The 23,225-nt window shown below is 37.8% G+C and overlaps 3 protein-coding genes across 15 annotated transcripts in view; 1 reads left to right on the top strand and 2 right to left on the bottom strand.

Annotated features, from left to right (window-relative positions):
* The window catches only part of LOC149654694 (uncharacterized), a 43,466-nt gene extending 28,656 nt beyond the window's left edge, over positions 1-14,810 (bottom strand). For all 3 annotated transcript variants that reach the window (XM_089846284.1, XM_089846285.1, XM_089846286.1), the window contains exons 1-4: positions 14,375-14,810; positions 13,531-13,576; positions 6,960-7,052; positions 4,701-4,824 (exon numbers count right to left, since the gene is read on the bottom strand). In XM_089846284.1, coding sequence (XP_089702410.1) covers positions 4,701-4,775 — 75 coding nt within the window. In that variant the 5' untranslated portion in view covers positions 4,776-4,824; positions 6,960-7,052; positions 13,531-13,576; positions 14,375-14,810. The remainder of the gene's footprint in view (positions 1-4,700; positions 4,825-6,959; positions 7,053-13,530; positions 13,577-14,374) is intronic.
* LOC149654691 (uncharacterized) overlaps positions 1-23,225 on the top strand; it is a 226,509-nt gene that overhangs the window by 143,649 nt on the left and 59,635 nt on the right. For 5 of the 7 annotated variants that reach the window (XM_089846269.1, XM_089846266.1, XM_089846267.1 and 2 more), the window contains 2 exons: positions 273-374; positions 8,779-9,175. In XM_089846269.1, the coding sequence (XP_089702395.1) occupies positions 273-374; positions 8,779-9,175 (499 nt within the window). The remainder of the gene's footprint in view (positions 1-272; positions 375-8,778; positions 9,176-23,225) is intronic. The other 2 variants (XM_089846268.1, XM_089846271.1) reach the window with 1 other exon arrangement.
* Positions 15,989-23,225, bottom strand: part of LOC149654692 (E3 ubiquitin-protein ligase UHRF2-like) — a 65,010-nt gene continuing 57,773 nt past the window's right edge. For 2 of the 5 annotated variants that reach the window (XM_089846293.1, XM_089846292.1), the window contains 4 exons: positions 22,937-23,203; positions 22,731-22,833; positions 18,600-18,861; positions 15,989-16,318 (listed from right to left, as the gene is read on the bottom strand). In XM_089846293.1, the coding sequence (XP_089702419.1) occupies positions 18,707-18,861; positions 22,731-22,749 (174 nt within the window). In that variant the 5' untranslated portion in view covers positions 22,750-22,833; positions 22,937-23,203 and the 3' untranslated portion in view covers positions 15,989-16,318; positions 18,600-18,706. The remainder of the gene's footprint in view (positions 16,319-18,599; positions 18,862-22,730; positions 22,834-22,936; positions 23,204-23,225) is intronic. The other 3 variants (XR_016370710.1, XR_016370712.1, XR_016370711.1) reach the window with 3 other exon arrangements.

Below are 23,225 nucleotides of genomic sequence, written 5' to 3'. Positions count from 1 at the left end.
ATGCGCGTGCTGATAAATTTGGCGCGAAATAACCGGATATTTGGCGCGAAAATTTCTCAAGGTTTTGACGCGTTAAATTTTAAAGATATGACGCTAAATTTCAGGATAATTTAAATCCGTCCCAGACAAACAAAATGTTAAATTATGTATTTATATATAACTTCTGATCTCTCCTAATTGAGTAGTAATTAATTAAGGGAACAATTAAGAAAAAGATGTCGAAAATAGAGTACAGTGTGTGTAATATGTATGATATCGCGACTTTCGCACAGGGATTCACGATGGACATGGAGCATGACGGTTGCAGAAGCCCTAGGGAGTCAAAATCAGTGTCTTGGGAGTTCGTGCCACTAACGCGGACAGATTGCAGGCAGGTGAGGATCAGATAAAAAAAAAATCAATGACCAAACCAATGATTGCCAATGCCCGCCCCCAGCCCCCCTCTATTTATTTATTTATTTAGAATACTTGACCACAACGTAAAGCATGTCTCGTGAAATTTGTTTATAAAAATATAATAATAATTATAAATAAAAATAGAAGCGACACCGAGAATATTTTTCTTTCTCTCTTTGCCCGTGTACAATCATCATTATGATTTCTCGGTGTCGCTTCTATATATTTTTCTGGTTTAACCGTAAGTTAATTAAGCAAGTTTAAACTGAAATGAATTCAAAATCTGAAGGCATACAGCTGGTTAAAATAAAACTGGAAAACCAACCCCCACTCATTAGTAAGCTAATAAGCAAATTAAGTCAAAATTGGTTCAAATTATTGTTTGTAGAGTAATTAAATAAACTAGAAAATTAGCGATACTAACAGATGTACAGAAAGACAAAGCTCTCTTTGTATTCTATTTTATTATAATATATTTTAATTACGAGGCGCCTCTCATTGTATTACACTGTTTTAAAGGCCACGTTAATCTATCTAGAAATGCCTAGATGGCATGTTAACTTTAAAAACCTCGCCCTGCACCTGGACGTTTAGCTGGAGGCGTTAAAAGTAAAGCTGCATGCTATACATTAAATACACCAAAATATATTGCTCCTCTCTGAACTTCCTCCAGTATATATATAACTAAATCAAGGCGGATCAGGCAGGCCTAACTTAACTGACGTATAGTGTTTCGATCCTGCCTCTCTCTAATTGAAAAACCCCTCCGGAACAAGAACAACTCATTAATTATAATTTACAATTATAATTTTAAAATTAGAAATTCATAATATGAAATAAACACGTTTAAACTTTTCGAACCAATTTCGACTAAAATGAAATGAATTTCATGAGACTTTATGCATTTTATTTCACATGACACGTGGTCTTTATACATTATTTCACGTGACACCTGTTATTTTTATAAAATTTTCACGTGAAACGCGGTATTTATACATTTTTCACGTGAAACGCGGTATTTATACATTTTTCACGTAACACGTGGTATTTAAAAAAAATTTCACGTGACACGTGGTCCATATCTTGATATTAAAAAATATATTTAGAGAAGTTCTTAAACCCAGTCCTCTAGAATTAGATACTAGCTCAACCCCAAATCCGGTGTATTTGCATGAGAAATATTGTTGGTAGTTGCTAGCGTAGAAAATTTGTTTATTATAAGTATCGTGATTTTTCTATGGTTGTTTTGCAAAATTCGTGTTCGAATACTATAGCCTATAAGCTTATTTACAAAGACAAACACAACTCTCTCTCTCGTGCCTCTAGAGGACAAGAAAACACACTTAAAAGGAGTTCGCGATTTAATAATGTTAAAGGAGGAAAAATAATCGATAAGCCTCGGAAAAAGCAAAATTCTATATAGTCGGTTTAACTTTATAATCAAGAGCAAATAAAAGAAAAGAAAGTATATTATAATAGAGCCTCACTTTCTATTAGAAATTTGCCTTTGATAAAACTCAACCTCATATTTTCCATAAACATCGTTAATTATTAAATTTCAATCTTTTAGAAACTGTATAGCGTATACAGTCACTTCATAATTCATAAAATCATATTTTATTATTGAAAATACTAAAATTAATTTCTCAAGAAAAGCCCAAATTCAAATACGAGAAATTTCGATAAATAAACATAATATTTTGAAGTCTGAGGTTCTCTCGGGTTCTCTAGACACCTTATTAAAGGTTCTCAGTTCCTCAATAAGTTCCTGGGAATACCGACTCCTAACAATATCGTGTTTCTTTGGAATTCTGACTTCTAACTAAAATACAAGCGACTTAACTAATTAGCTACATCATGGAAAAGCCATAAAGACCAGAGTCAAAGTTAACATGATCCGAGGTTCTCTAGACACCTCTTTAAAGGTTCTCAGTTCCTCAATAAGTTCCTGGGAATACCGACACCTAACTAAAAGTTATCAGCGACTAATTAGCTACATCATGGAAAAGCCATAAAGACCAGAGTCAAAGTTAACATGATCCGAGGTTCTCTAGACACCTCTTTAATTAAAGGTTCTTGGTTCCTCAATAAGTTCCTGGGAATACCGACTCCTAACTAAAAGTTATCAGCGACTAATTAGCTACATCATGGAAAAGCCATAAAGACCCGGGAGTCAAAGTTAGCTGAGCTACACCATTAGACACATCCATCCGACAAATCCACGGACCACCACACACCCTGGTGTTTCCAAGACGTAGCCACCCATCAATTCTTAACAGAGAGAGAGTTGGGGGGGGGGTTAAGAAAAAAGGTCAAACTAGGAACTTACGTACGTACATATAGCTAGCATTGCTCTAATAGCTAACGAATTACCTAGAAGACCCTATCCCTATACACATCGAGCCAGCGACTTTCGTAAAGGGGGGGGGGAATACACCCCAGAAGGTCCCTTCCTCAGATACACGCCGCCAAAACATGTCACGTGAATCTCTGGTATGGGTATATATGAGAGAAAAACTTTGTGTCTCCTGAACTAAAAAGACGTTATCGAACATGGATATAAGAAAGAAAGTTCACTTTGGATCAATTTAAAGGGATAGTATATAATAGAAGTATCTATAGAGGCCAGAGGGGGTGTAGTTTAATATGGCTCCTCCACTTTCCACCAAAATGGCGGTAAACTTTACAGAGTGGAAGTCTTGTTTGGGGAATGCATTTGATTGGCTTAGCGGAGGCATGATGTTTAATAGGGGGGGGGGTATTTTCACCCCTTTGCCCACTCGCTTTTGGAGATAAAATCATACCGAGTTGTGCGACTTCTTCAACAAACCCTTTATCAAATATCGGGGGTAAAATAGAGACTAGTGTTTGACCATCTTGTTTTGTTCAAACAGAACATTGATGGGTATATAGAATGGACAACAAACACAGACGTTAGACACGAGTTCAAATAGAAGGACCAAATTTGGTGTAGGACCGGTATCTTTGAAGCAAGCCCGATTTAAAGTCTTTACATCATACATTTCTGATTTAACAAAACGGCTTTTTCGTACATTATTTAAAACTATCAAAACTTATTAGGCTACTATCCCTTTAAAAAACGTGCGTATTTCCGATATCTATGAGACATCAACGCTATGGAATGAGGGCGTTTTTCTTTTTTAGCGTTTCTTCCGTGTAAAGGGAATCTTTTCTAGGCTCGCCGCTAAGAATTGACCTGACGCGCTGCGTCACACTACAAAGTAGACTACCATATAGACAAGCATACTAAGAAAGATTTTTAGTTTTGCGCTCTTTAGAGCTGGAAAACTATTGTTCTGTCCCCTTGCGGCTGGGCGCCTATTCCCCTTTTTTGGTGTTACCAATTTGTCCGCGCAAAACTGTAATGTGGCCGAGGCCATCTTGTTTCCTAGTATGGTAACGAAGCGCTTGAAGCCCCCCCCTTTACCTTATTATTGCACCGTTGACAATACAGATTTTTCATTACAAAATTCCCCGACTTTTCCAAATAATTTTCCCTGACCATCTAAAGCCAATTTCCCTGGGCCAATTTTCAAACTTACACTGACAGAGACGAGTAAGAATGTAGCCTTTAAAAACTACGCTTATTTTATCACACAGTTTATAATTGAAACTAATATTTAGTAGTTAATAAAATACTTAATTAGGAATTATCAGAAACGGTTAATGTATAGTGTGTTACCACGAATTTTGTAGTGACGTCACATGCTCTTTCTTATCTCTTACCTTACTTTCAGGCGACCATATTGGCAGTCGCGAGACGTCGTCAGCTTGGGCAATACAAATTCGGGGCCCAATATTGACGTCACAGTTTCCTCCCCCCCCCCAGCTTCGCGGTAGCACACTATAGGCCTATAGGACCTTATCCAGGGTTCATACAACTTTTGGAAAACAAATTTCCCTGAATTTTCCAGGTTTTTCCCCGCATATGGGGTATCCTATGGAGCAAATGTAAACGAAGTTGGGGGGGGGGTCAAATAGGACTATTACATAATCGAAGAACATCTCCGTATCTCTAATATAACCAAGAGATATGAGCCTCCAAAATTGAGCGTAATATTAATCCTATGGAGGGAATATTCACGAACATTTTGCTTAGTTACTCTTGGCCCCTGTTTGACGCAAATTTCCCTGAATTTCACTAAAAATTCTTAAAATTTCCCTGATTTTTTGTCTAACTATTCTTCCCGGTTTTTCAGGTTTGTATGAACCCTGAAAAAATCTAAATTCCAAAACTAGGCCCTATAACTTTCTAAAGTAGAGATTGGAACAAAAATACGTACCGAGGGTGGCAATTTGCGATTTTGTTCTTCAGCGCCATCATCCTCGTCCTCGTCACTATTGTCCGAAACTTTCATATAAGGACAGCAGGATTGGCAACTACCTATCCAGTCCGGTTTAAACCACCTAAATATCCGACTTAATTATGAATTGTGCCATAAAAATAATTAAAATACAACCAGAAACAAGGCAAAAATATATGAAGCGATAACTAAAGATTATTTATTATAAACAGAAGTGAGATGAGACTAGAAGTGAAGGGCTCTAGCATTGGTAGTAGATCCTGGCACTAGTGAACAAATTTGAGGATTTTATTCGCCGCTTCCATCGCGCCTACACTAGAGAGAAAAAAATTGGTCGAGTTCCAAAAACATTTCCTACCCCCTTCCCCTTCCCCTCAACCTAAAGCCGCGGAACACGGACGGGAGTGCTTGAATCTAGTTTGGCCGTTTACCACCGCGAGCGTCTCACGTTTTGGGGGGGAAATTCAGAAACCGCTACTAGAGGGCCAACCGTTCTTGTGTTATCAAGAATATTCACTTTCGCCGAGTGAAGAATTTGGTTAGCTCAGTACTTCTGGTCTCATCTGACTTCTGGTAATAATACTTAAAAGACGTATATTATCAATTATAAATTTTAATTGTATGTCAATATGTCCCCTAAAATCTTTCATTCTCATAAACAGTAGGCATTTTTTAATGAAAATATAGGATTTTATAGGACAATTTTCCAGAATTATAGGATTATACAGGACACTAACACATTAATTTTTCGTTTTTTCCCGCAAATCTCAGGATGGTGGTCAGCACCCAGCCGAATTTCGAAAATATTTATAGGAATTACAGGATTTTTTTAATGAAAATATAGGGTTTTAATAAGATACCAAAAGGAACCGAATGAATTTATCTCTCTCATTCTCCTTTAAGTTTCCATCGATTTATTTTTTATCCCATTCTTGAATGGATCTAAGAGTAACACACCATTCCCCATACATATTCCCAAGGAGTACTTAAAGTAAATTACATGTTTGAAAATTGAAATAATTCTCAGGTCCTCAAATTCCTAGCTGACCTTTTGAAGGTTTTTCAAGTATTACAGAAACCGTAGTACAGTTAAATTTTGGACCCAAAATATTTATTACCCATATTTCTTTAATTCTATTTTTCCTGAACCTCCTAGGTAACAAAGGGGTTTAGGGGCTACTTTATTTCTCCTAGGATGGACTAAATTTTATTCGAGATGGAATTGGGAATAAACGTAGAGTCGGTTACATCGGATAATACACGAGGGTTTATACTTTGGAGTTTATTCAATATCTGAACGCGAACAAAGTTTAACAATCGATGTTTAATCGATGAAGGTGGTAGAAAAAGGAGGTATTCGAGGTGGGGGGGGGGGAGGAGTTTGGCGCCGCGAAAAAAGGTCCTAGCACTATAGTCCAAACCAATGACGGAACCTCAATACTATAGCAGACCACCCACCATAGGTCCGATCCAAAGATCAAAATTCAATGCTTCCCTTTTTTTTGGGGAAAATAATACAGGGTGTTACCATCACTATTTTCTGAAGTAGTGATTGGGTTGATTGTCTGTCGTCTGCTTAAACGTGGAACGACCGCGGCGGATTGATTTTAATAACAGGGTGGCCACAGATTATTCATTTCAAAATTCCCTGACTTTTCCCAGGTTTTCCCTGACCATCTAAAGCCAATTTCACTGACCCAATTTTCAAACTTACACTAACAGAAAAATAAGAATGCAGCCTTTAAAAATTCCATATTTATCATCAGCTTTGTACTTCAGGGTTCGTACGAAAATTTTACATAGAAAATCCCTGATTTTCCAGGTTATCCCTGACCAAATTTTGGCAATATCCCTGACTATTTTAAGGTGTTTACCAGAGCCCACTTCATCACACCTGTCTCATATTTAGCATTGCTCGAAGCATGGTTTGATGTGCCAAACCAAATCCCTGACATATCCCTGACTTTTTAGGAAAACCTTTTAAATCCCTGACTTATCCCTGACTTTTCCCCCTAATTTTCATATCCCTGACTTATCCAGGTTTTCCAGGTTATCCAGGTTCCGTACGAACCCTGTACTTACAATTGTGCTAATTTTATCACAGTTTTTAATTGAAACTACAATTTAGTAGTAATTTTCAAATTCCCTGACTTTCACGACAATTACTAGGATTTCCAGGTACTGTGGCAACCCTGACTGACATACCCTTACACACGCTTTATTTAGAACAATACGTACCTGCCGGTGTCGGTCCAGTACAGTTCCAGTGAAAGTAAATTGATCAGGAAAGCCCTGAGAGCGGGCACACTCCCTCACGGTGACCACTCTGTCCTGATAGTATAAAAAGATAGAAATTAGAGTTCCCAACCAAATAAACACATTGTCATTGCGTCGCTCCCTAGACACGAGAAAATAAAATCATCCATAGTATAGGACATCCCCTTATCTCTAGTAGAACCAGAGTTACCGAGCCTCCAAAGTTTAAATTAGTGCAATGTTAATCCTATGGAGGGGGCGATGTTCACGAACATTTTGCTTAATTACTCGGCCCCTGTTTGACGCAGCAAATTTCCCTGATTTCCCTGAATTTTATTAAAAATTCTAAATTTTGGTGACAAAATATTGGTTGGACGGTTTTTTGGCCGCAAGTGGGGACCCATAGAGTACTCAATAAGGTATTATCAGGGATCCGCGTAATTTTAGAAGCGGGAATGGAGAACGGTCTGACCAGGAATGAATGGAGGGGAGTTGGAATGGCTAAGATCAAATCGTGCTTGGCCAGTTAAAAAAAAAAAAAACCCTTATTTCTCAGCCCGAACCCAATGGACTGATAACGCTCTATAGTTTCATACAGGTCCCGCCCCTACTTGTACAGATATGGCTGTAACCACAGTAAATCTAATCGCAATCACACACACCCTGTACACCCTTTCAGTTTCAACTTATTCTTTTTACGAAGCAACTAAAGCAATCTTCCCTTTACACCTTCTTCCTCGTCTAAACGTCGAGTAGCGAGCCGAGCAGGCAAGCGAACGCGTGGCAAAGACACTACTAAAAGAATCGTTTTCTCGTCCCCGAATCCTAACCGTTTATCTCATTCCTCTCTCTCTCTTTCATCCCTTTCTCTATCCCTTCTTTTCCCCATGACTTAGAAACGAGTCGCGTCCATCTTTTAAGTCGGGATGCCGGCAGCCGCCGGACTTCCAGATAAGCCTCGACCCAAGGTTCTCGTGTGTCCTGAAAAGGAAGCCGTTGTCCCATAGCTGTTAGGTGTGATGTCCTGATCCTATAATACCTCGTTTCTCTTATTTTTTTTTGTCCCGGGGTATGGCATATCCCCCCCTTCTTCTCAGGAGTTTCCTGAGAATTCTAAGAGCCAGTAATATAGGGTAATGGCAGCCCTCTGCCTTCGACTGTATTAAGCTCCATGGGGGAAATAACATGGGGTGCCATTAGTCTATACGACATATCGTGTAGTCAGTATTCAGAAGAAGGGGAGAGTGGACACGAAGTGTGTGTTTACCGATTTCCTGAGGCGTTCCTTTTTTATTGATGCAAATAGGTTTGATTCTTGGGAACTATCTGGTATTTATGTCTGGGGAGCAATTAAGGATACTGATGGGTGGAATTCTGTGAACGCGGCCATCCCATCTCGTTAAAGAAAGGTTAAAGTTCAAGGAGTGTGAGAGACGGACATAATAAAGTGCATGGGGTCTCAAGTTTATAATTATTGGTGTATTTATCTCCATAAAAGCGTAGCGTATCATTCGCTATTTCTCCATCAACTAACTGTCTGTAATCGCATTGAATTTAAAAACAGAAATTCATAATAAACCAAGGCTTAACGAATAGCATTGCAATATTGCAGCAAATTGTTAATTTAAAAGCACGCGCGGGTTTTCATAATTCAACAACAAGGCTTAGCAACGGGACTCGTTACCAATCAAATATAAACAACAATAACTAAATGACTGCGCTATAAATGAAATATCTGATGTGTCAATCAATCAATCCATGGATCGATCTTTGGCTAATGATAGTATTTTTGCTTTAACAGGTGGAAAACCCAGCCTTCTACGACACAGAGCCTTCCGGTTTTCCGGCAAACTACCGGCCTTTCAAAACGTTTCCGTCGGCATTCAATCATCAAAATAGCAACAGTCTGAAGAAATTCAATCAATCCGGTCTAGGGTCCCATCATCACCACCATCAACAAGTACCTCGAGATTCAGGGTCAAACGCCAGACTCGAGAAGCGATCTTGGTTACGTTGGTGGAAACTAAGGTTCCGAAAAACGACGAGTCACAATCATCAAGCCCCGGGGGGCGGTGGCGAACGTGGAGGCGCGTGCGCCTGTTGCAGTCGGAGACGATGCCCCCTGGCTGTCGTCATAGGAGTCTCTCTACTATTAGTCCTACTCATCGTAGCCATTGCCGTTGTACTATACCTAACAGGTAAGCGAACTATATACTCCTTCCCGTAATACACTCCTGATTCAATAATATTCTCAAATAACACGTGTATTGACTCCAAATATTTAAATATATACACTCCTTGTCGTAATGCACTTTTTATGAAAACATGGTGGGTGTACTCAACACTAACTTATGGGAGTTAATAATTTATAAACTTATGCTTTAATGATGAGCCTACCGCAAAGTGCGAAGGCAACGAGGCGTTTAAAGCTCAATTCAAGCCTCCCCTAATTGTAAACCCTTTCGTATGACAATTTAAGCATTAAATTATAGAAAATTGACATAATGACAATGGAGAATTTAATTAATTATTTCCCTTGTTGAAAAACGTTTCTTCCAAATGAAAGGATTTAGAAAATTTTTGGGGAAAAAGGAAGGGTGGAAAAAAATGCTAATCAAGTCCATTGTTTGGTCTGTCCCAGCACCCGTCTAGCTACGGCATAAGGAATATAACTTTCATAAGTATGACAGATATTGAAAATAATTAAATCCACACGAGTTATAACTACTTAAATTCTTCAATCCCTTGAACTTCTGGCCTTTTTCTGTTAAACCCTGGACATGTCCAGGTTTTCTGTGGCCTTCTCTTGACCATTTTAGTCTATTTTTAAACACCCTGACCTTATCTTAACCTTCAATGCACATTTATAAATTCCCTGGCATGTCCATGTTTTTATGACCTTCTATTGACCTTTCCTGATCTCTTTGGACCATTTTTAACTCCCTGACTTGTCCAGGATGTACCTGACCTTATCTTGACCTTCCCTGCCAATATATAAATTCCCTGGCATGTCCATGTTTTTGTGACCTTCTATTGACCATTCATGAACTCTTTGTACCATTTTTGAACTCCCCGACTTGTCCAGGTGGTACCTGACCTTATCTTGACCTTCTCTGCTATTTATAAATTTCCTGACTTGCCCAAGTTCTCCGTAACTTTTTCATAACCTTTCCCTGTCCATTTAGGACCATTTTAAAATTCCCTAACCTACCTTCACTTGGTAGAAACATATTTCAATCAAACCCTCTTACTTAAAAAGATTATACTACTTCTACACTACACTCTTAACCTAATAAAACGTACGTGTAGTAGTTACATTCAAATCTTTCTAAACTGAACACAGGCATATACACATCAGATACATAAAGCAAATAACACGGTACTAAAAACACTTTCGAGTTCTCTCTCTCTCTCTGTATCTTCATACATTATTCATTACGACAAACTCATTCTGGGAAGTCAGTCAGGTGATCTCCCCCTGAATCTCCCCCACCGGAAAAGGGATGGGTGAACCAGCAACCAGCCAGAGTTGGGAGTTGGGCTTAAAAAGATGACTATAGGGGGAAACCAGAGAGAAACACAAAGAGAGAACGCGAGCCAAAGATTCCCATTAAATAACTCATTTTAAACTGACATTTTCACTGCAAAAACGACTTAAATTTCTACTTAATTCAAGGGGAAGTTACAATGTATTGAAGTCAAAATACATTTCGAAAGTTTTCAAAGGGTTTTATCGGTGTTTAGGGGCGTGAAAACGAAATAAATCAGAGAGAGAGAGAGTTCTAAATTTGATATTTTGATTTTCTGTATTGACTGCTTTGGTTCAATATTTATGGCAGAGAAAATAATGATAAGGCTAAAAGTATAGGCGCTTATAAATGATCTATGGCGTGTTGATTTAGACCTAAAACCAGCCTCAGTGCATGCTTCAGCTTCTAAGCAAGAAGCGATATCTAGTTTACTAGGGAGAAGGTATAAATTCGCCCCACATTTATAATCTAGCTTTATCTCCAGTCCAAACGTAACGTAGAGGTCCGGAGTTAATCCCTGCCGCCTCTAAATTACAACTCATTGGTTCTTGAAAACTCGTGTACGTCACCGCGACGCCAATGAGTAACAAAAATTACTTGTATTTTCCCACCGTCAGAGGAGAGGCTGCGAAATAGCCCGGTCTCCTCCTTTTACGTCCCCCCTTGTATTTTGAAAGGGGGGGGAATACTTAGACAGGCATCTTATAACTTCTCCCTAATAAACTAGATATCACTTCTTGATATAATCATGTAAGTTCTAACAGATTTCAATTTCATATAAAATTCTGTTAGTATTTCGGTGGTAAACATATAGATGAAACGGAACAAAATAAATCCTAAATCCAAAATCCAAATCTGGCAAAAGTTGTTATTCCTCTCTTACTCTATTTTTTAAGAAGTTAAAAGCTTCTTGGAAAATTCTATCCCAATCCCCGTTTCCAAAAGAGGTTGTTTTTTAGGAATTATTTTTATTAAAACTCCTTTGAAAAACCTGCGGCGGCGCTCCGGAGATTACGTCTCCCTTAATTCCTTTTAAAGTCGCTTGTGTCGTTCGTGTTTTTTTCTTTTTGTAGTTTAACAATTTTAGAAGATTTGTACGGATTTAGTTTTTTATATCTTAAAAAGCTTCGGGATATTTTTTAGAAATCTCTCTAAAAAATAGTTGGTGTGGCGGTATTGAAGGGAAATACATATATTTGTTGACAAGTTTTGTGCGATTAGAGCAAGGATGATGGGTAATCTGAAAGACTAGGCGAGCTAACTGTGGCACAGCTTAGGTGGGGTGGGACACCAAAAAATGGGGGAGGAAAAGTCGGACTAAATTGTAATAGAGCGCTTTCAGATGGGATAGTAGTACGTCACAGCCTCCCAAGTCTTAGCGCTGTTCTGGTAGCCATATTGGGGGGGGGGGGGGTTCAGCTTCAATCATTCCTGCTTTAAACCCACCAATATGGCAGCGTAAATTATGTCACGAGACTCAGCTCCTCCTCCAACTTAACCTCTCTATAGGCTAAGAAGGGCTACAGACGAACCAATTACAATTTAGTCCGACTATTTCCCACCCCCATTCCTTGGTGTCCCACCATATTTCGGAACAACACCCTGTACAAAGGGAAGTAATTACCGAGACAATCGCATTTGAACTCCAGGGGGGGGGGGAATCCGCCCTTTAATAACCTAACCTTGAACCCCAACTAAAATATTTCAATTTGTTAAGATTTAAAACACTTTTATTTTAGGGGATCGGGAATTCCAATCTAGTCGATAAAACCTTTAGATAACGTAACGTAACCCGAACGAATCGGAGGGTTTATTTGAACTAAGGAAAGACTGTAGGACCCCCCAGGGGGGGGGCTATAAGTAATTTAAAAAAAAAGAGAAAGGAAGGCTGAAGTAATGCTGGCTGGGAGATAGAGTTACGGTGGTTGGGGGTCAACTCGGATATCAAATTTCTAGTTAGTTTTGCGCTCTTTAGAGCTGGAAAACTATTGTTCTGTCCCCTTGCGGCTGGGCGCCTATTCCCCTTTTTTGGTGTTACCAATTTGTCCGCGCAAAACTGTAATGTGGCCGAGGCCATCTTGTTTTAAAATTATAATAACATTTTGAAATGAAATCAAAGACTCAGAGTCCCCCATTTTCGTTTTCCATTATTGGGGAATAAATTCACAATTCACAAAGTGTTTTATAATCTTCAAAGAGTATAAGTCTATAATAGCTTCCAATAAGTTATAAGAGAATGAATGTATGCCTAAAATAAATGCATCTAGGGCCTATATTGAATTGAATTGCTATTAAATCCGAACGTTTGACAGAACTCCGTGTGTGATATTAAAAGAAAGAAAAACAGTGCTGAAACAGAGAGAACTGCTTCTCGTTAAAAGTCCATTTAAAGGTCCACGAAAATTTTCGGGGTTTACAAAAAACTGATGAAGTGTGAAGTAAAGGAAAAATATTCGGGATTCCATGCTTGACACCTTTGGTTATTTTTAGTGAAAATTTGTCATAAAAAAAATTTAATGAAAAAAGAAATTTGTTATTAAACTGGAGACTGGCTGGCCTTCAAGGGGGGGGGGCGACAAAATTGACTGCTATTAAAATATGCGGCTTAGCTTATTAGGGCATAAAGGATGAAGCGGGGCTGAAGCAAGTTTGTAAAACACTGCTTCTAATTAAAAATATTATTGGCTTTAAAAAATTTAGATTCAAAAAAATATAAGTTTTTCGTCCCACTGACTCATCCCTCACACTGAAGAGTATTGTTTACAAACTAGGGCTCTTTAAAAATTGGTATTTCGAATAGGCCAAGAGGTTCACGCCAATACTTTATGATATTATAACCTTCCACTAATTTTTTTTGCCTATAGTTTTGCTAAAGGCCTACCACCCCCACTCACAATAGTATAATTTTTGATTATCTCCTCTCAAAACTCTCATTTTGTGCTCCAAAATGAAGAAGAGCACAAAATGAAGAATGAAGTAACAAATGTAAAAGTCAAAAGCTTTAATGAATAAGAAAAAATTACCTTTGATATTTAAAGTTCCATTTCGGACTTTTTCCAACGCACTTTCCTAATTTTGGAGAAAAAAATATATACACATAGGAATTAAATTTAGCAAAAAATTATGTCGTTCGTTTTTAGTAGGAATTTCTATTCTATTATCTCAAAAGTTCCGAATATGTATAGCCCGGGACCATTAAATTTTGGCTAGGGACATTTAACCACTCAGAGTATGAATTAAGTGAGGTGGGTATGGTTAGATTAGGATTAGGCGAGATTACGATGAGACAAACTGTGGCATTTTAGATCAAGTTAGGTTAGGTTTGTTTTGAGTTGGGTTTGCTATGATTTGGTTACGTTTTTAAAAAAATCGATGGAAATGTATTTAAAAAAATCGATGGAAATGTATTTAAAACAATTCGGATTTAAAAAAATTTCTTCAATGAAAAAAAAAAAATTATAATAAAAATAACGGCCATTTTGAATTCACCAACGGTACGCCACGCGACCTAATTTACCGAGAACGAATACAAGATCTTCCGCAGCCATTATCTTGATCCACCGTACTCCCACCATTTTGTTTCGAGTCAAGCACCGATTAACCCTAAGCCCCCCTTCCTAACCCTAACGGAACTTGAGAAATAGCTTATCAAAAAGACAAACTCACGGAAGATAATTCATCCCAAAATGATTTGAATCCCCAAGTTCCTCGATCACAATATTAATTCATTTCAGCCTAACTTTAGAAGCTAAAGATAAGCTTAAGATAAATTCGATAAAAACCCAGTCCTTGGCCTAGCGCAACCTTAAATTTCTCCGTGTCACTATAATAATGATGGCAAGTTGGCAACGTAAAAAATATACATACTTGAATCAGAACTTGTAGTGTAAAGCCGTGATCGTATAGTGGTTAGTACCTTGCGTTGCGTAAAGCACCGACTGCTTATGTTGTCCAGAATCTTTATTTCTAGATTTCGCGTTTTAGTAAACTTAAGTTTAATAAACACCATCCGCTAATAATAAATGAGCGCCAAAACTGTCCGAGTGACTCAAAAATCTTTTCTAATCTATCAGCTCAACTACCACACTTCGTTCCTTATGTACACCAGGGTTTCCCGCGCTATCAGCGTAACAACGCTCCTGGAACATTCTAGAACTTTTGGTTCAACCAATAAGAATTCGTATTTCACTAGGCCGATTTAGACAAGCATGTCGGCCACGTGACGATAGCATGTCAAATACAACTTGAGTTTACAGCACGTTCAAAGCTAGAGGGCCCCGTCTTCACCCCTACGAATCACTAACCGTCGCCTTGGCTTAACAACAAACCCCCTTTGCTTGCTATTTCACAATGCGCAGTTATGTTTCTCAATTTCCCTCCCTTGTCCCACTAACCCCCCATCCAGAAAGAGACAAACAGTGGAAAGTTTTGGATTTTCTATCCGCACTCCAAAGGCCTAACAGTGGAAAATTCTGGAATTTTTTTCTGTAGTCTTCCATAGCCCACTCGATCACGCGCATCACGACGCAAGGTCCGCCAGCGCGGATCGAGCGAGTTATGACTCTTCAAAGGCTTAACAGTGGAGAGTTTTTGATTTTATCTCCGGTCCCAAATATTTTGACTCATCTCTCAGACTCAAGAGTATTGTTTACAAGTTAGGGCTCTTTAAAAATTGGTATTTCAAATAGGCCAAGAGGTTCACTCCAATACTTAATAACGTTTAGTTAATTTTTTTGCCTATTGTTTTGTTAAAGGCCTACCACACCGACTTACAATAGTAATTAATTTTTGATTATCTCCTCTCAAAACGCTCATTTTGCTCCAAAATTAGAGGAGATGCATAGACTAGGGGGTGTTTTTTACTAGATACAGGGACACCTGCGCAAATTAACTATAGGTAAAAGCGGGTCATTCTACGGGTTAATTTAATTTTAATAAATGCTAAATTAAGGAGAATTAACTTCAATTCTACCTGTTGAAAAAGAGAATACGCTTTTTTAAATTTAATTAACTTTAAAAATAGTTAATTTCTCATTCTAGAGAGTCCCCTTTTACTATTTTCCTCATTTTTAATTCTGTGAAGAGCGAGCTAGAGCTCTAGCGCGCAAAACAAAATTCCCCAGAATTTCCCAGAAACCAGGATAAGGCTGCCGCTTTAGTAGCGGCCTATTCAGATACCATCATGATAACCAAGCCCAGGTCGAGAGGTAACCAACCCCGAAAACTTTCCATAAATAAGTCACCTGGCGACCAAAATACTCCGCCTTTGTACCTAAAAGAAGGGGAAACCACCCAAAAAAAAACCCATGACGACCCTCGGAACATATCGAATTGAATAGCTACTATAACAAGGTTGCCACGGAATTTTCAGAACCAAATTCCCTGACCTTTTACTGAGATTTTCCCTGACCTTTATAGGCCGAAAGTGTGAATGTTTACAGCACGTTTTAAGTGCTAATAATTAAATAAACTCGATCTATATTAAGTTTTCCAATGTATTTATTGCACCAAAATGAATAAGAAACATTTTAATAATATAAATAACAGTCTAAGAGAGCATTTACTTTGTAGAAACAATTCTAGACAGCATTTTTAAGGATTGCTCTAAGAGTTCATTCCGTGTTAAGAGAGAATGCGAGGAGAAACGTTGACCGAATAGAATTTGACTCTCAACATTTTCGCTTGGAGAGTTTCTCGGCCGTTTTTAATTGCCTTCTCAAATATTTCCGTGATGACCGCGATTTTGAATGGGTGTTGGGGCCCCCGGGCGCTCTTTCTGTAGTACTCCGGGTACTTGTCTTCGTCAATTACCTTAAAAAAGAGTTAAGTTATATTTAGCCAAGTGTCCGAGTGGAGCGAATAGGACTCAAGCAGTTCAGGTTCGTGCCATCCCAAGCCGAATGCTGGCCTACAGAGCAAACTTACTCAAACCTCACACCTCACAAATTTCCCTGACTTTTAGAAAAAACATTCAAAAAATCCCTAAGTTTCCCTGACTTTTAGAAAAAACATTCAAAAAATCCCTAAGTTTCCCTGACTTTTAGAAAAAACATTCAAAAAATCCCTAAGTTTCCCTGACTTTTAGAAAAAAACCATTCAAAAAATCCCTAAGTTTCCCTGACTTTTAGAAAAAACCATTCAAAAAATCCCTAAGTTTCCCTGACTTTTACAAAAAAACATTCAAAAAATCCCTAAGTTTCCCTGACTTTTAGAAAAAACCATTCAAAAAATCCCTAAGTTTCCCTGACTTTTAGAAAAAACCATTCAAAAAATCCCTAAGTTTCCCTGACTTTTAGACAAAACATTCAAAAAATCCCTAAGTTTCCCTGACTTTTAGAAAAAACATTCAAAAAAATCCCTAAGTTTCCCTGACTTTTAGAAAAAAACATTCAAAAAATCCCTAAGTTTCCCTGACTTTTAGAAAAAACCATTCAAAAAATCCCTAAGTTTCCCTGACTTTTAGAAAAAACATTCAAAAAATCCCTAAGTTTCCCTGACTTTTACAAAAAAACATTCAAAAAATCCCTAAGTTTCCCTGACTTTCACTTAAAAACATTCAAAAAATCCTTAAGTTTCCCTGACTTTCACTTAAAAACATTCAAAAAATCCCCAAGTTTCCCTGACTTTTAGAAAAAACATTCAAAAAATCCCTAAGTTTCCCTGACTTTTAGAAAAAAACATTCAAAAAATCCCTAAGTGTTTTTGATAACTATTTACTTCCCTAAGTTTTCCAGGCTTATATGAACCCTGAATGATAATAAATAAAATCAGGGTCAAGGTTTATATCCCTTATAGGCCTAGAATCAAAACATAAAAAACCCCAAAACAATCCATCATAAAACGATTAAGTTCGCAAGGTCATGTACCAAGAACAATAAGTAGGTTATTACACTTATGTACCAACCAGGAACCATCCTAAATCTAGTTAAAAATTCGTTGTCATGGAGATAAGACTAAACACACACACAGACAGAGGCGTTCCGGGTTGCCCTTAGTTACATTACACACACAACTGTCAAAAAAGAGGGGGGGGGGGCCCCAACATGACAGATGCCTAGCTCCATCTAGGGGCCTAGTACGATTATGCGTTGAACCCCCCAAAAAATAAATCATATTATTAATGTTTGATTTAAGATTAACATATTGAAAATTTTACAGGGTCAAGAGATAAAAGTGACAGTTAATGGTGCTAATTTATTACTTAGGGCAACAGATTATCAGAGTTTTACACGCGAACTAGTCGTTTAAATGTTGGCATTCGGGGCTTGAACTGATTGGTAATTCGCACGCAACGAGCGATATTAGTTAGCGAGTAATCTAAGCAAACTTTGCCATAGGTACAAAGATATTCGCCGAGCAGCGAGCAGCTATCACGCAACACGTTACGATTTTATGACAAGCTTATATTTGTTTTAGGAAGGAACATAGCTTCTTACCCTTGCTACTATCCCTTTTAACGCAGGGTTCATACAACTTTTGGGAAACAAATTTCCCTTAGATTTCCAGGTTTTTCCCCATATACTTAATTCCCTAAGTTTTCCAGGTTTTTCCCGTATATGGAGTATTCCACGGAGCAAATGTTAACCAAGGAGGGGGGGGCAAATAGGACTATAACATAATCAAAGGACATCCCCGTATCTCCAGTAGAACCAGAGTTACGAGCCTCCAAAGTATAGTGTAATTTTAATCCTATGCAGGGGGGGGGGGGTATGTTCACGAACATTTTGCTTAATTACTCGGCCCCTGTTTGACGCAAATTTCCCTGATTTCCCTGGAATTTTACTAAAAATTCTAATTTTCCCTGATGTTTTTGTCAACTATTTATTTCCCTGATTTCTCCAGGTTTTCCCGGTTTGTATGAACCCTGATTAATTACAATTTTTCAGTGTTATCACGGAGAAAACGCCAGCGCGAACTACAGATCTTTAAACCGAATGGTGACACCATATTTATGATGTCATAAGCTCGTATGCCTAATTTATTTTCCCCCGTCTCGAATTTCAAAAGTTACATGTTTTCTTTTTAGTAGATCCCCAAAACCTTAAAACTCGTCGAAAACTCCCGAATCCCTTTAATAAGAAATAATTATTACTTGTTAAATCGGGTTAGAACTTGATCACATGATTGTTTCGCCGTTCTCTTATTCCCCACGAGGTCCCGGCCCCCGCTGCCGGTATAGTAGAATGTGTCTCCTTCATCCTAAAAAGAAACGAATCCGTTCATTGCTATCGTTCCGTGATAATATGGGCCAAAAATGTGAGGTTCATCTTTACCACCACACACTGAACACGAACATTCACGGCACTTAACGTCCGGTTTATCATCACAATATTCGCACTCGGGTTTTTTAAGTCCTATTGGAGCGCAAGAAGGATAACAGTGAAAAATTTAAGCGATATATATTAAAATTGGCTGATTAACAAACAAATTGTACTTTTTAGTAGACTAGAGCCGTTATTTTTTTTTAATACATTAATTTAATTAAACTAAATTAAGCTATGAAGCGTGCAACTATTGAAAAAGGATTTTCCCTAGAATGTTATTTATGGAATTCAAAATGCGTAATTTAGTCCTTAGTTCTGGAGGAAGAGGACAAGGATTTACACACCTATATACAGGCGTCAATTATTTACAAACGAATTTCACCACCAAAGGGAAAATCTAAAAGCTTTTGTATTAGGGACACACCCTGAATATGTTCGCCTTCAGGGACAATGGGGTCGGAAACTTATTTATTTATTTATTCAGGGTTCATACAACTTTTGGAAAACAAATTTCCCCGAGATTTCCAGGTTTTTTCCCCATATACTTCCCTGAATTTCCCAGGTTTTTCCCGTATATGGAGTATTCCACGGAGCAAATGTTAATGAAGGAAGGGGGGGGGGGCAAATAGGGTTATAACATACTCAAAGGACAGCCCCGTATCTCTAATATAACCAGAGTTATGAGCCTCCAAAGTACAGTGTAATGTCAGGGTTAGTACGAAACTTTTACTTTCAAAATCCCTGACTTTTCCAGCTTATCCCTGAGCAAATTTTGGCAATATCCCTGACCATTTTAAGGTGTTTACCAGCGCCCACTTCATCACACCTGTCTCATATTTAGCATTGGTCGAAGCATGGTTTCATATACCAAACGAAATCCCTGACATATCCCTGACCTTTTAGGAATTTTTTTTAAATCCCTGACTTATTCTCCTATTTTCCATATCCCTGACTTATCCAGGTTTTCCAGGTTCCGTACGAACCCTGAATGTTAATCCTATGGAGGGGGGTATGTTCACGAACATTTTGCTCAATTACTCTTGGCCCTTGTTTGACGCAAATTTCCCTGATTTCCCTGAAATTTTACTAAAAATCCGAAACTTCCCTTAAGTTTTTGTCAACTATTTATTTCCCTGATTATTCCAGGTTTGTATGAACCCTGTTATTAATAAGCCAGCCCCCCGTGTTGAAAGTAAGTTTCAGGTTTAACGGGAGAGTAGCGCTCAAATTAAATTAATTAAAGTAATTAGAAGTGGCAAAATAAGTCTAGATTCTAAATAAATTGAACAGTTTGTTAAATATTTCTAAAACAGAAAGGAACATAGCTTGCCCTTGCTACTATCCCTTTTAATGTCAAAACCAGGCAAAGGTTAAAGGGATATGCTGCCTTGCCACAAAATTGCACGCAAATATCCGACCACCCCATAATAAATAAACTCTGGGTAAATTCCCAAGGCTTCATCTCATTCATATAAGAGAAACAAATGATGGGAACCCTGCTGTATACATTCTTGTTGAAAGCCATACAGGCAGGGTCTTGTTATTATTATTATTCCATTTCAGTTTATTTATATATCTATATAGACTTGTCGGATTTCCCAGCACTCTCTCTCTGACAATTAAGTTTGCAGTTAATTAAAAAGTGTTTTCTTGTTTCATTTCGAGTTTAGAGACAACAAAAGGCAACAACGCCTGAATTGTATACAGCCCAGACAGTTTTAGAGTATAAAGTTACGTTTCTGACATTTTACCAGAACTGAACTAACCCCCTTTTGAAAATTCGTGAATTTTTCCCCAAAAACAAAACAATATATGCCTATATAAAAGCATTTTCATGAAAGGGATAATGAAGTACAGGGTGACCACAACAAAGCCTTCAAAAAAATATAGGAAAATAGGAAATTTACAATTGATTTATAGGAAATTATAGGAGATTTTTCATTAAAATAATAGGAAAATATAGGATATTTGCCATTGAAAAAATAGGAAAATATAGGTTTCAAATGATTTGGATTAAATAAGACATGATTTTCAACACAAACTAAAACAGTATTAATCAACTTAATTTAAAAATATTAAATACAATTCGTTAGCCAGATACCTCGTGGAAATGACGGAATACTAAACTCAGGGCCCGATTAAGCAATTTTGCACCCGGGCGCCAAGATAATGTGCGCCCCCTTAAGTTGGAAAAAAAGAACAGCAAATGTTGCTAAGGAGGAATAGTTTAACTCAATGCGACGGCAACAAGTCTTGCGCCCAGGGGCCATTACCCACTCGCCCCCTTTAATCCGTCCCTGACTATAACATATTCAAAGGGCATCTCCCTATCTCTGGAACAACCAGAGTTACGAGCCTCCAAAGTAGTGTAATGCTATTCTTATGGAGAGGGGTATGTTTGTGAATATTTTCCTCATTTACTTCACCCCTGTTTTCTCGATCCCCAAGTTTTTAGTATGGTTAGATGGTGGGGGGCAAATAGGACTATTACATAATCAAAGGGCATCTCCGTATCTCTAGTAGAACCAGAGTTATGAGCCTCCAAAGTTGGCTGTAATGCTATTCCTATGCAAGGTGTGTTTATGAACATTTTTCTTAATTACTCAGCCCCTTTTTACTCGACCCCCAAGTTTTTAGTATGGTTGGATGGAGAACTCAATGCGCTCCCAACAAGCCTTGTGCCCCCTCGGTCTCCCCTTTAATCCGTCCCTGGCTAAACTAAAACACGATCTGAAGCAGACAACAAGTTTTTTTAACTCTTATTTTTTTCCGTTTCCCATAACATTTTCATGGAGTAATTTTATCGGCGTGAGAATTATGTTTCCTTAAAAGTGCCTTACATTGCATCTAAGTCTCCTAAATTATAGCTCCATGGTCGCAGGCTGGCAGCAAGGATTTATAATACAAGCTAAAGGTTAGCTTATGTTATTAATCCTTGGTTTCAGAAATGCAAAACTGCATTCATGTGTGTCACACTTTATATTTTTGAGTGCCATCTACTAAAACCAACAGTGAGAGCGCGCAAAGTATCAAAAAATTTCGAAAAATAGGAAAATATAGGAAAATTGTCTAAATTATAGGAACTAATAGGAAGGTATCGAAAAAATAGGAAAAATTATAAAATATAGGAATTGTGGTCACCCTGGAAGTAGAAAAACAGAGTTACCTTTTAATCAATTAAGGGTGTTAAAATAACTCATCAAAACTTTCTCATTAATTTATAATATTTTTTTTTATATTTATTAACACCCTTAACTTGTTTTTCTACTTCATTATCCCTTTAAGGTTCAAATTTCAGTTCAAAGGTAGGAATTTGGGGTCATATTTTAATTATAAAATTATTCTGGCAGACTTTAATTGTAGAAGCAGTGATATTATAGGGTAATAGCAGCCCTCTGCCTTCCGACTGTATTAAGCTCTATGGGGAAATAACATGGGGTGCCATTAGTCTATAAACAATTAAGGGGATGGGGAGTTTATTTTATAGTATATCAAGGTCATTAAAAGGTGTTTACTGTATTTTGGAAGGAGTGTTTTTGAAGAATAATTGGGGATGAGTTCAGTTGCTATGGGTTTTAAGATCTCGTTATTCGGAGACAAGTTGTTGAGACTCCGAGAGAACCGAGTTGGTTTCAGATCTAGTAAACTTTCTTTGGATCGGAGATTTAATTTCAGTTATTTGTGGTATTAAAAGTTTCCCATCCATTCTGAAGGAGTTTTTGGGGATTAGTTTGCCCTGGGGTCTCAACAAACTTAAATTGTTTTGGAGAAAAGTTGTTGAAAAACACATGAAATACCAATCAACTTCCCTTTTCAAAAGTTAATTTGTATGCCAAGGCTTAGTGCCATAATACAAGTTGTACACTTCAAACATAACGAAATACCCAATTTCCCTCATCAAAGTTACTTTGTAGGCTAAGGCTTACTACCAAATCAAAAAAAAAAGATTAAAAACTTACCCGGGGGCCGGGGCCTCATTCTTGGATGCCCTTTTGGAAAATTTTCGATCCGAATCTTTTCATCCGAAGTCCCAATTTAAGTTAGGCATTGGCAAAATAGCTCCTATAAAAAAAATTAAAACATAATTAATAATTAATTATTAAATATACAAGGCTAATGAACTCTAAATGCACACAAAACAATTAAAAATTAACGGTTAAATTACCTTATTTTGAGTATCGGCCATCTTCATTTTGAACTCGGGGGCGGGCTTTGCGCCTTCGCAGTTTTGGCGGGAAAGTAACCGACTCAGTCAGGCTATGTTCAGTCAATGCCGACTCAATTTATAAATTGAGTCGGCATTGGTTCAGTACTCAGTAGTCCCAACGTCCCAAACCGCAAATAGATGCGTTCGAGATGATGTCAGCAAAAAAGAGGCAGATTGACCGAGGCTTCGAGAAATTTCTACGTTTCTCGTACAAAATATAGGTACCTGAAAATATACAAATAAACAT

The sequence above is a fragment of the Phalangium opilio genome, unplaced genomic scaffold (genome assembly GCF_054372755.1).
Source record: "Phalangium opilio isolate 3A_F unplaced genomic scaffold, DU_Popi_V2 ptg000079l_1, whole genome shotgun sequence".
Taxonomy (NCBI): Eukaryota; Metazoa; Arthropoda; class Arachnida; order Opiliones; family Phalangiidae; genus Phalangium; species Phalangium opilio.
Note: the sequence above shows the minus strand (reverse complement) of the source record. Positions and strands in the feature narration are given on the sequence as shown.